Source organism: Rissa tridactyla, chromosome 2 (genome assembly GCF_028500815.1).
Source record: "Rissa tridactyla isolate bRisTri1 chromosome 2, bRisTri1.patW.cur.20221130, whole genome shotgun sequence".
NCBI classification, from domain to species: domain Eukaryota; kingdom Metazoa; phylum Chordata; class Aves; order Charadriiformes; family Laridae; genus Rissa; species Rissa tridactyla.
This window is the reverse complement of record NC_071467.1, coordinates 146,783,743-146,797,319: the sequence shown is the minus strand read 5'-3', so window position 1 is coordinate 146,797,319 and position 13,577 is coordinate 146,783,743. Positions and strand designations below refer to the sequence as shown.

The 13,577-nt window shown below is 38.3% G+C and overlaps 1 protein-coding gene across 1 annotated transcript in view; it reads right to left on the bottom strand.

Moving 5' to 3' along the window:
- PLXDC2 (plexin domain containing 2) overlaps nt 1-13,577 on the bottom strand; it is a 282,172-nt gene that overhangs the window by 74,229 nt on the left and 194,366 nt on the right. The window contains exons 5-6 of the mRNA XM_054189766.1: nt 5,264-5,386; nt 2,228-2,346 (exon numbers count right to left, since the gene is read on the bottom strand). Of these exons, the coding sequence (XP_054045741.1) occupies nt 2,228-2,346; nt 5,264-5,386 (242 nt within the window). The remainder of the gene's footprint in view (nt 1-2,227; nt 2,347-5,263; nt 5,387-13,577) is intronic.

The window sequence follows — 13,577 nt, the reverse complement described above, 5'->3', positions numbered from 1 at the left end:
AGTGAAAGCTGCAAATAAATAGTGTAGACTTCTGTAAATCTCAGGCCCCAAATCCATTCCTCACGTAATTCCCAATGGAATACACGAGTTGTAACATTCTAAAATTTTACAAAATCTTTTGTCAAAAGATTTACAGATTACTAGTATGTTACTATTACCACTTTTAAAAGTCTCTTTCCTTAACTGTGTGCCATAGTTCTAAAATAATGTTTGGTAATATCATTCAGGACAACAAAAACTCAAGACAGGGCATTTCAAAGATTCAGCAGTGGCAAAAATGCAAATTATCCCATTTGCAAATTCCAGTTGTTTCTGTCTCAGGATTAATGAAAAAAACATTAATAACTCCTCCCCAGAAGAGCACTGTGGCTCTGCAGGAAGCTTACAGTAGTGCAGTGAGAGCAAGTAGCCTACGCCATTGCAGCACAGAAATTGTTTATCCACAGATTACATGACATACTTGCACCCAATTCTAGGGATCCACATGTGCTTAATGAGGTGGCCTATTTCCTCCTGTCTTCCTAAATGAATAAAGTTTTCCACTGCCAGGCACTCTGCATCATCATTTACATTTATACAAAATGAATGCAAGAGCAATTTAGAGCAACAGCTTCTGTCACCCATATTAGATTCATCCCAGGGCTGGACAGTAACAGACTCATAACCAAGAATAGTAGTCTCCCGAAAACATCACCATTTTAGTATCAGAATGCATATATAGTTCTTGTCAAGTTTATCTTAAAATTACAAATTGAAGAAGTGTCCCTCCCCATTTCTCTGGGTCTTGAAGGGAGGAACTTTTCTGCGCTCTTTGAAAAGATTGGTTTTTTCTTTAAAAAGGTTTCAAAAACAGGAGATAAACAAAGCTTTGGAGCACGCTCCTTTGATCAAGCACAGGCTCCATTGTGCTAAGCAGAGCAAAGCTTTCATGAAACTGGAGTCAAAATGCAAATAAACTGCATTTTCATAGATTAAGACTACTAATCTGTACGTAACGTTCAGAAACAGAGCCAAAGCAGACCTTGCATCATCACGTCTTTTATAAGATAAAGAAAGCCAGGGACATGGGCATACCAGAAGTTTCTTGTGTCTACAAAACTAATCCAGTAAAAGTATTCTGTTTGCAAGGTGCAAAGACATCTATTTTAGGTGAAGATATGACTGCGGCTAGTAGAATAACCCAGATGCTCACTAGCTTTCTAATGAAGGGGAGAGCAGTACTATTATTTCTGCTTCATTCAGGTACATGGCTTCAACACGGCATGAAAAATAAGCCTGAAGGCTCACAACTAGTTTACAGCAGAGAGGGAAGAGAACACAGGTTTCTCCAAGTTTGGGCAATCAGTCATATCACTGATTACTTCTTTTTAATATAAGGGTGATAACAGAGAGACTTACATCTTGAAGAGAAAGTCACGCTTTGCATGCCAAACTGAGATTAAAATAACCAAAAAAAAAAAGGAAGAAATTGTTCTTTGTCCCTAGAGATTTGAGCTTATTTTCTGAGTCTCATTTGCATGAAATTCAACTGCAGGTATAGCCTGTAGGCTATAGCCTCCAAGACTCTAACAATTCTAGCAAGAAAAGAAAATCACCTAAAGTAACAACTGAAATTCTGAAATGCTTGTAGAATGCAGAAGAGCCCAACCGAGACAACGACATATTGGTGCTATGAAGGCAAACCAAATGGGCTTAATCTAACCCATGTTATCACCAAATAGATAACCTCACAGAGCTAGAGATACAAACCAGTTATTTCTGATTTGAAATATATGAACTTTGAAATACGTCAGTTGCCAACAAATGACAGCTGCAGGAAAAATGTGACCTTTCAATACTAACCACTGATTCTAGAGTATTTTCAAACAGGCTCAAATCAGGTGAACTACTGGAGCAAATTAGACCCTACCTTTCAAAACCCAAGAGGAATTTACTAAACAATCAAGAATTTACTAAACACTCAACACTTACAACAACCCAAAAAAGTCCAGTTGAAATCCAGGAGTAGCACGTTTCAGCCATGTTGATGGTTTTCAAGTCCATCACATGAACATCACTTTTACAATAAAATGTCATTTTCAGCAAAATAGCAATCTTAGAAGCCATCTAATGAAATGATTTTATATAGCTGAACTTTCAAATATCCTCCCCCCAAAAATGTAGCGAAATTTCTGGCAGGTATAAAGTAGTTTGTCTACTTAAATGACAATTTTCAGACCCAACTTACTTCTTTGTAGCCGAAAATGATACGCCCATCATTGAGAAGGGTGGCCTGAAAAGTGAAACTGCCCAGGTTGTAATTATCCTGCAGATGTACATGGTCCCACTGGACAACTAGTGCTGTGCCTGTGAACCCCAGAGTGGGGGTAGAGAGGCAAAGGGAAGGAAAAAATGTGAGAAAAATATTAACTGACTGTAGGAAAAGTGCTTAACTGCAGTTACTGGAAACAAAAACAGTGATTCGTCTCTTTAGCAACTTTCCACCCAACATCTCGAAATGCTTAAAATATCACAAACACAAGTTGCAACTGAAGTCCTCTTAAAGGTAGACACCACAGCACCACAAATAACTACAAGTACTTGCACAAAAGTCTGCTAAAGCAAGAGTGGTCAAGTAACTTGTTTGGAATTGCAAAAGGATCAACCATCGCTAAAGGTAGGATCCAACACTCAGAGTTTAGGTGTGCTGCCACAACCACCACTCTGCAGTGGCTTTTTTTACTCTATATATACACGCTGATGACTTTGAAATATGAGGCGCTAATAGTATTGCCCGTTTAGTAAAAGTTATTATTTGAGGAATCCAGATACTTCCATTAACTATGCATTAATATAAATGGCATTAATTTTTTTTCTGCATGGTGCAAGCCCTTGCTGAGGTTCTGCAAGTCGAAAAATATTAGGTGTTGGCAATAAATAAATGCAGTTTAAATTAAAACCACTAAGAATTCATAGACAGGGTAAATATTGAGTCTGGTGTGCAGAGATTTAGTTGCAAGAGGCTCGTTAATATTCATAGGAGTTCTGTGGCTGAATATCCACTTATCGCAGTAAAAATGTACCCCGAGCAACTTGCATACCTTGTGAGCACGTTTTACAGATGTTGAGGGTTATAGACATATTCAAGCAGCTTGGCTGAAAGACACTTATCACCAAAACTGTGTTTACTGAAAATGACTTTTTCGTCTTTATATGCCTTCCTCGACATATTTGTCTCTTTGGCACTAATGGGACTTATGTGCTTTGATTCACAACACTTTAATTTCATTCTTCTCAGAGTGTTCAAGGTGGGTCAGTACGCACCCAGCTCAACCCATGTTTGATATATCCTTAAAACATCTTTTGTCACAGATCTTCTGTGCTGTAACTTTCATTAACATATCTTGTCAGGGGATGTCATGAAATTATGAACATGCACATTTTTGGTGTATACTGCATTAAGTCCACCATGTTATTGTCCCATTTGTCTTTCATAAATATAGTACATGCTCATTAATTGTGCACACAGTGTATTTTTCCTTCTGTGACCACATTCATTAACTGCTTTCCGAATATTTATTTGATTGTATTAAATAAAGAATTTAAAGAGACTTTTAAAATTATTGGAGCAAAAATAGTAAGAACTTCTTATAGCCAGTCTTTGAGTACCTCAGATCTGTGTGCATCTCAGAACCCCAACCTAAAGTGGAAGTCAGCTGCCTCCAAAATAGTCGTCTCGTTCCCAGGGCCTTTATGTAGATTTGTGTGTACTTAAGTTCCTTGCAGTTGGCTCCATGACTGAGACTTGGATGGGTCACCACACTCTGCCCTGGCTCGCTACAGTTGCCGCTCTAAAGCGGCACACTTACTCGCAGGGATAAAACACAGATGAATAAAAAACGAGGAGCTAAAGATACAATTTGCTCCGTTTCTTTTTATTTGGGTAAGATAGTAAATTCTTTGTCCTAAGCACACGAGGTCCAAAAGATCATCATGCCTTATACATCAAAATAAAAATAAAAGATAAAAAAATCTCAAAGAAGTATTCAACCTTGTCGTGAAAGCCATGTGATACAGCCTGCTCCTGATACACCTGGTATTAAGACTGGAAGTCAGGAATACAATGAGAAAAATTGCAATGTCTTCCCCAGAAACCTCAGATTATTTCAGTAAAGATGACAAGTCTCAGGCCATAATGTCAAATAATTTATGAACTGAAAAAAATATTTTTTTCTGTTTGAAAATTCTCTATGCAAGGAGTAGGCTTTTTTCACATAAGTCTATTTTATTGGAATTTTAACAAATAAATGCTGCAAGCAATGACTAGATTGAAAGGAAAGGTTATGACTAGATGCAAAGGTTATTTCAATCCCTGGTTTAAAGAATAAAAATTAAGACGCCTGGTTGGAAAGGTGACATATTTTTGGACATGTTCCTAATTTGTGCTTAAATTCACTATGAATAAACATACATAGAATGGCACAGGCTTCTCCAGGAATATTTAAAACAACCATAGATCTCATGATATTAAGTCATGATACTAAACGCTTTAAGTTTTAAATTCAGAATTGACATTGTATTTCATCACTAAAGGCCCGAGGTAAGGCACCAGCTGCCTCTTAATCACACAGGTCATGTTTTCAAAATATTGATTATAACTTACTTCATGAGACAAATATCCACACATTTAAGGCCCTTGAAATAGCTCACAGAGCTTCAAGTATGAAAACGCAGTTTGCCTTTTACCCTTTCAATCTTTTGTACAAGGGACTGTTGAGGGCTCGTGGTGTAGATGAGCGTATTGGATTCCAATCCTGGGACTCCATGCACACTTAGTCATTGACAGGTTTATTAACCTTATACCTGCCCTGCTTCTGTGTATTCTTGCTATTGCATTCCACGAATGCTATTTTCCTTTTAGCTAGTGGGTGGACAGTGTTTACTATATATATTTTGAAGTAACAGTAACTTGCACTTTTATACAAGACAGATTTTTCCTTTTAAAACTGATAAACTACATTGCTAGTTTGAGTTTATGTACTTTAACATTCAGAAGATATCTGTCCAATTAGGAAAATGCATTCATGACTCTTTAACCGTGTTCTAAATTAAGAACTGTTTATGGATGTCTAGCCACATGCTTTATACAGCCTGTGAGTGAAAAAGAAAAAAAAAACACCAAAAAATTAAAAAATCTTCTATTTTGCCTTCAAAAATAGTTATTAGTAAAATATAAAGAGCCAAGGGACACAGACACATTCATTTATGAAGGACTACTACATACCATTATCAAAGTATCTGACTGTTGAATTTCTTGACACACTGGGGTCAAAATTTGCCATTAAGGGTGCAATATATTGTGTAGCTGTTAGCATTCGATGCACAACTTCTCCAGTATATATGAAACCTACAATAAAAAAAAAAATATTGAGACCATTTCAGTAACTTCTGAAAAGATTTAATAGAATGGCAGGTTGAAGTAGGCATTGCCAGAGCATTAAAGGGTCATCTGAGAGAAATTAATCCCACCATCAGTTTCAGAGTGAGTTAAGTAAAAGCTAAAATTTCAGGAAAATGTCTGTGACGGCTGCCAGAAGAACAAGATTCAAGAAGAACAATGGAACAATTATTTCAAGAAGCAAGTTTTCACACAGAAATAAAAACAGAGCAAACTCCAGGAAGAATAACTCCAGTTAGGGACAAACTGCAGATATGTGGCATTATCAAAATCAGCCGTTTACCACCATGCATATTCCGTAGTGCTTTCTATCTCTTCCAAAAATCTGCATTTTTTTTTGCTCTTGCAAAGTGCTACTTCTTCAAAAGTTAGTCTAACCCTTTCTCATGTTTCTAGAGACACAGACTAAGAGACTATTTCAGACAAAAGAGGTGACAAGCTTTGAAAAAAAAAAAAAAAAAGTCAGATGAAGAGTGGAACTGATAGGATTTTTTCATGATTATAAGCCACGCAGCATTTCTGCTACGCTCTCTGCAATGTCAGGTCTCACTAGTTTATCGTATTCATCCCTGAATCCACCACAGTACTCCTCAGATCAACAGTGGTCTTCTTCCATCGGAAGTGCTCACCCAAAACCTCTTATTGGTTTAGAACTGGAGTTCTTCTTTCAAGCAAGAACAGACATCTATAGTGAATATAGTAATACTGCAGTTTTCTTCAAAGCAAAACTTTGTGTATTTTAATGGTAGGAAACCTCTCCCATCTTAAACAATAAATGGTCTACAAATATACCTGCACTGTTTAGATTTGCCATGTCCAACTGCCTAATGAGACTAACTTCTTCAGATGCCCCAACCTAAAGCCTGACTATTTTAAGTAGTCCTTAAAATAAGTAGTCCTCCCCATTGCCCTAGAGAGTCTTTTCTTAAGTTTTATTTTAGCTTTTGCCTTGCTGGTCAAAAATGACAAACTTTAAGTTAATTGGAGCTACAGGTAAATCTTCAGAACTAAGGTTTTCATATTACCTTTCCTCTTTTGCTGATGTTTTTGCTATTTCTCCTTATATTGGTTTAATGAAGTATATCCCAACAGCAAACACCCCAATAACAACAAGAATATTCGAGCTGGCTGAAAATTTTCTAACAGAAATAATTATATTTGGAAGATGTCTCACAGAAATTCAAGTCTTTATCGGCAAATGACAGTATCCAGTGCAACAGTATTTATGGTGGTTTGTGTTTTCTTTTCCCTCTTCAGTCATATTGAGAGTCTCTCTTCCTCCATGACACCTTTTACTGTCAAGCCCAAGAGGTCCTTTCTACTCACATTTAGTATCATCACATTACAACACATGATGAAGGAGCATATAAATCTATCCCCAAAATATGATTGTGAAATTCCAGAACTAAACACAAACCTGAACAACTAGAATTACCCTCAAGGTAGAAATACCATTTTCCAGCCAAATTCAGTTAATATACGATATTAAAAAGCTGTTAGTGTGCACCCCCACTTTCTTAACAATAGTATGTCCATCCTAACCACAGTGAGATGAGACACATTTGTTAAAAGGAAATCTCTGAGACCATGAAAAAAAATACCAAGTTTCTGCACTGCTTTAGGCATCCTTTTACTTCTGTCCTCTCCTTAAACATGGTGGTAAACGCTTGCTAACTGTTCACGGAACTAGTTCTAGAAGTCATAAGATGCTATAAACAAACAAACAAAAAAGGGGGTTCTTTGGAATCGTTTCCCTGCATGGCTGCTAGCAATTAAGGTCAAGTACCATAAAGACAATTCAAGTGGAGGTGATAGGAGACCTAAGAAAAAGCCAGATGTGGAGAAAATACAACAAAATATTCAGTTGGAAACATCTGGCATTGTGACAAAGGGGTGAGCTAGGAACCTACCTGCCTTGCTTCATTTAGTACACACCTATCTATTCAAATGATACAGTATTTTAATATCTGGACACCTCCTAACTACTAAATTAATTAGGACTAAACTAGAAGTGTCTTTTTTGGGGGGGAGGGGGAGGGGGGATTCTTTCAGTTAAATATCTAAATACCACTTCTCTCTTTTGCTAATTGATAGGGAGAGAGAAACACCAATTAAAAAAATAAATCTGCCCACACATATCTACAAGTCACGTATAAACCTGAACTTTCAGAATACACAATTGTGGCTGTAATTTTACTTTATTACTCATCATTTTAGGATAGCTGACAGTCCTGCCAGAGTATAGTCCCTGAAATGCATTTTCATTATTTCCTGTTTATTGCTGTCTGCTTCTAAAATGTCATTCCCTTGACAATTATTCCCTCATGCTTATTTAGACATTTTAAATACATATAATTTCACAGAATATTTGTGCTACTTATTATCCCTATGGTCATGTGCACACATATTTTAACACAATCTTGGGTAGGTCTATAACCTTGAAACCGTTCCTCAAAAATATTTTGAAGACAATATAAATAAAACCTCTGAATCCATATTCATGTATTACAATTAGCCTTAATACTTCAGTACTTATTCATCCCTTGCACAATGGTCCTATCTTTACACACAGTTTCCCTTTCATGCTTTCATCCCATTTACAGTATAAATGTCACCATTATAATTAATAATGAGGGAAATACAATAGGAAAAGAAAAGACTTAATTGTGCTGGAGCACATAACTAAGTAAATCAGCCCAGGTAATTAGTAACCACAGAGCGTATTTCCAACTGTTTGCCGGATGCAGCTTTACTTTAGACACAAATGGAAAGCAGGAGGTGGATGATAGCTGGGAAGCAGGCAGGCCTTGCATGAAGATCATTCTAATGAGAACTCCAGTCATGCGTTGGAACAACTTGAAAAGAAACACAAAGTCATTTCAAATCATCCCAGAGATTCAAAGGCTGAAGCCACTGTTGAGCATGGACATTTTATCACTGCCACTACAACTTAAAGGAAGCAGCAAATGTAAAATTAACTTATTCCAGAATGGACTTCCGCAGAAAATTGGCTTATACTATCTGTGACCTAATTTTCTGACAGTGGTAAATGCCCATGGTTGATTCATTTAGTCAAGGAAGAATTTTTCAGACCTGCAATTTCCTGAACCATTTAATCTCCTTTGTTGGAGGGGTTGGTAGAGCTCTTTTCCAAAACTCTCAACAAGTACTATACCTAGAAGCATAATATGCTCCTAAATACCGGAATGAAGGCAAATAGGAAAGAGTGCTCAGCATTTTGTAAGTTTTATACATATATATAAATCTAACTAAAACAAGGGATGAACTAATACTAAAACCACTTGTAAATCAAGGAGGGTATACTTCTAGTCCTCACAGTGTACAAATGCACGCTCACACAACAGAGGGGAAAACTGCATGTATAACCACGTAAATATGGAAGCACAATTCCACTTGATGCAGGACCTTGATTTAAAATCCATTTTACGTCTGAATTTATCCTTTCCAAAATATGTTTCATATCCGTTGCATTTTAACATATTAGGTTTACATATAAGATTTAACATACAAGATTACAACAATCTGCACATATTATGTCTGTGGTTTCTTTTTTCTACACCTAGCTGTGCACAAAATCAGTACCACTTAGAAAGTTTTTTGACAATGTTTGCCAAGTGTGCAGAAGAATGGAATATGGGTTCAAAGCAGCACAAGCAATGAGCCCTTTGAAGTTGCTATTGCGCATGTATAAAGATATGATAGGTTATGAGATATGCAGGCAACATAAAAATGAAACACCTAGGTTGATAACTATCTTCTCCCTTCTAAAGACCCTGCATGAATAATTTACAGAAACCTGAGCCTGGTTTTATATATGTGACATTATGATAAACTGGTTTTGCACTTTAGCATTTAGCCGAATTAGAACAAAAAACCCAGTCTAGATTGTAATTTCATGTGTGATTTATTTTTAAATATCTGAAACAACTGGTCATATTTTAAAAGCATCATACTGAATACAGGGTATACATGAATTATACTTCTGCGTGCTTGTGATGAGTAGGCTCCATTTTGAGAATATGTTTCAGATGCTCAGTACTTCTTCAAAGCTGTTATGGCAGTTCAGTCTTTACCTGTGTGGTGGGTTCACCTTTGCAAGCTGCCAGACACCCACCCAGCTGCTCTCTCACTCTCCTTCCTCAGTAGGACAGGGGGACAAAATAAGATAAAAAAGCTTGTGGTTTCAGATATAGACAGGGAGAACACTTGCCAATACTGTCATGGGCAAACCAGAATTGACTTGGGGAAAATTAATTTAATTCATTGCCAGATAAAATAGGTTTGGATAGTGAGAAACAAAGGCAAATTAAAACAACACCTTTCCCCTGCCCCTCCCATTTTCCCAGGCTCAAAGTCACTCCTTCATTCCCAACCCTTCTACCTCCTCCTCCCCACTAAGCAGTGCAGGGGGGTGGGGAATGTGGATTGCAGTCAGCTCATAACACTTCATCTCAGCTGCTCCTTCCCCCTCACATTTTTCTCTGCTCCAGTGTAGTTCCTTCCCACGGGCTTCAGTCCTTCAGAATAAACCCGCTCCATCATGGTTCCTCCAAGGCCCACGATTCCTTCAGGACATTTCCACATTTCCAGTGTGGGGATCTCCACAGGCTGCAGTGTGGATATCTGCTTCAGCATGGGCTCTTCCACAGGCTGCAAAGAAATACCTGCTCCAGCCTGGTCTTCTCCACAGATGCTTTGGTGCCTGGATGACCACCTCCCCCTTCCTTCTCTCACCTTAGTGTTCACAATTTGTTTCTCACGCTTTTTCCCTTGCTCTTGACGCTGCTGTGCAACATTTTTTACCCTTTCTTAAAAATGTTTTCCCAGATGTGCCACCGGCTTGACTGAGGGGCTCAGCTGTCTCCTGCAGTGGGTCAACTGGAGCTGGGTGGATCCATCTCTGTCTGACACAGGGCAGCCCCTCACCTCCTACAGAGGCAGCCATCCCACTGCCAAAACCTCGCCACAGACCCCTAACACAAGACTTAATCTAATATTTTACTTGTTTTATACAATATACCTCTTTCACATTTTATTTTATATATCAACTATTTTACCTAATATGCAACAATAACATTATTTATCCAATTGACTGCAATTTCTAGTATCTTGTTAAGAGTTGTTTTTTTTTATTTTTAGATTATGGATTTTCTAGTAGAAGACAGATGTAAAGTTGCAGCTGAAACACAGCACTTAATGTACTCAGCAATTGCTAGCTCTTGCCCAGGTCAGGTCACTCCCACTGTATAATACCTTTTGTCTTGTAAAAAGAGAAAAATGTTCTGGGAAAAAGAAAATGATCTAGAGAAAAATCACTGTCAGCTGAAAAAGAAAAGAGTTAATGGGGCTAAATAACAGCAATGAAATAAGTTGATGTAATTACTCCTTCAAATAGCCATAACATTGCTTTCATAAAAAGTGTATAAAATTTTGCTTATTCTCCAAAATGATCCGTATTGGAAATAAACACCTGAAACAATACTTCTTTCAATCTGAAATACCAAAGAACGCATTTGACAGAATAGGACTGCTCAAAACCACTTTGTGCAGCTGCCAATAAGCAGTTTGACACACGCCTCAAAAAACCCTGCAATTATCTTTCCCTTCTCATTGTTCTGAAGAATTTGAGAGCTTGACTCAATGGCAGGGAAGTTCCACCAAAGCTCCATATACCAACTGTACTTGTCAGGTATTTTTACCATTGTGGTACAAGTTGGCTCATGTACCTTTTGTACAGCAGCATTCATGTTTCAGGGACAGAAATCAATATTGCTTTAATGATCTACAAAGCCTGATGCGTTTTAAAGGTAACTAACTGCTCCCTTTCCACATCAGTTGACGCTATCCAAAGTGTGTCAGGGAGTCCCCAGTGAAGGCTTTTTCTGCCATAAAATGTGCCTGAAGATGTTGACTCATAGGGAAGAAAAAGACACATGATGTACATTTTTCTTGAGACAGCTTACCTAATTCCGATCAGAGAAGTGAAAAGATGATACTTGGAATTTAAGACGAAATCAAAAAGTATGCATTTAAAAAACCCAAGCAAATGGAGTGGTAAAAGAACTTGGATCTCAAAACAGAGAACAAATCTAACCATCTCATATGAAATATTAAATGTAGAAAGAAATAAGACTGCTTTGGAAAAAAAACACTTCATTTTCTTATCAGGCAGCTAATGTTAAGTAAAACCCTATGTTAAAACCCTTAGTAATACAACAAGCTGTGGTTACTCAGCTGGAGAAGGAACTGCCTGCCAGCAGTGGCTGAACAGTGACAGGTTTTGCGTGAGACTGTCACTGGGCAAAGGCAGAGCTGCCATTTGAGTGCACAGCTCAGCGCGGGTTTACTCGAGCGCCCTCCCAGCGTATAAACTAGAAGGGAAATAGCAGAGCAGCTTCCGAAAAACAGAACCAGAGGAAAGCGGTTTCCCTTAGAAGGTAGGTTCCACCCCAGGTCACCCAAGGGAAAGCCTTGATTTCAGCGTGTATATTCACATATGCAACAAGCTTTGTAAAGATGTCACAACACACTCACACACACAGCAAAATGTCTTGTTGGATAGAGGAATCATTTCTTTCACTGCTCCCTTTCCATTTTCTTACTTTGTCAGGGTGATAGTATGTGACTTCTGCTGCTCATTTTCCTCCAAAACAAAACTTCTGAAAACTGTTTGTGCAGCCAAGAGAGAAAACTGCAGAGGAACTGGCAGGAGCTTCCCGGCTCTCTGGCTGCCGCTCTTTTGGTCTCAGCAGAATCAAAGCCTCCTGAAAGGATCTGCCTTGAGGCATTTGGTGGTATCTCATATGACCCCAAGGCTACTTCAATGGGTAGCAGTGCTTCTACTCCATCTTTACCATCTTAGACCCAGTGCACTGCCCATTTTTGATGGAAACCAGAGTCAGCACAAGTACAGTACTCTGCAGATTCAGATTTACTACAGTTCTCACAACTTTACCCCTGACCTAGCAATTATGTACTTTTGAAACACTGGTATAAAATGGCATATGTTATCTACCTCATCTGAGGGTCTAATTCCCCATCCCTAATGAAGAAGATGGTAGGAGAGAAATTATAAGAGAATTACCTTGGGCTTGTTTGGAAAACCCACCATAACCAGCTGTGGAGCCACAAAGTGTTTAACACCTGGTTTCTGTCAAGCAGAGTTGGGCATCACTGACCAAGACAAAGATAAGCTGCTCACAACTTAATGGGGGGTAAAAAAACCCTCACACTCTAAAATTGATTCATATGCCATCTCGATGTCTCCAGCTGCCAGAGATACTGTCTTGCCAAAGAAAAAAATTTGGAAAGTGGGTCAAAAATTCTTCCTCTGAGTTCTCCCATTTGCTGACTGTGATCATTGGTAATGCAAAACGGTGCCTTCATTTCTCTTGTTAAATTACTATTTGCCAGGGCAGTAGGAAAAATAACCAGAGATAGAGACCGAGAAGTAGGACACGAGAGTTTATATAAACATCCTGTAAGCCTGAGGTTCTAATAGTAATCTCAAAAATTAAAATAATTCTCAGATTTAGCATATTCTGAAACAAATATTATTATATTTAATTCTACCTAGCAACATCTCAGCCTATCTGCATGAGATTAGCCTTAAAGACCATTTCATCAATTTCTGGATATTCCCATTTGTAAATAGAAAGCTGCAAATAAATTAAATAGGTAAATCAGAGTATACTTTGTTGTCATTTGTAGCTAGGAAACCCAGATTTAGGTAGTGAAATAAGAGCTAGTGGAACATGTCTGCACCCTCTGCAAAGATTACTGGAGTATAGCAACAGCTTTGCCAAAGGCAGGAAGGGAACTGCAGCCTCTGCCCTGAGGGCCACCCCGTGCCGCGTGGGCTCTGTCTCACACGCTCCCTTGATCAAATCACTCCAATACCTTGATCCAGACCTACCTGTGAGCCCAGCTCAATGGCTCCAGCCCACAGATGTCCCATCTAAGATGCCTTCTATTTGCCAGCCACACACTAATATGTACCCTCCAGAAAGAAACCCCCAAACCAAAAATCAAACCATTAAAGTCTTTAATTATGTGAACACATATTCCTTAATGCATTTTTTCTGTAGTGAGATGGTGGAGAAGACAGCTGTCATTTGGG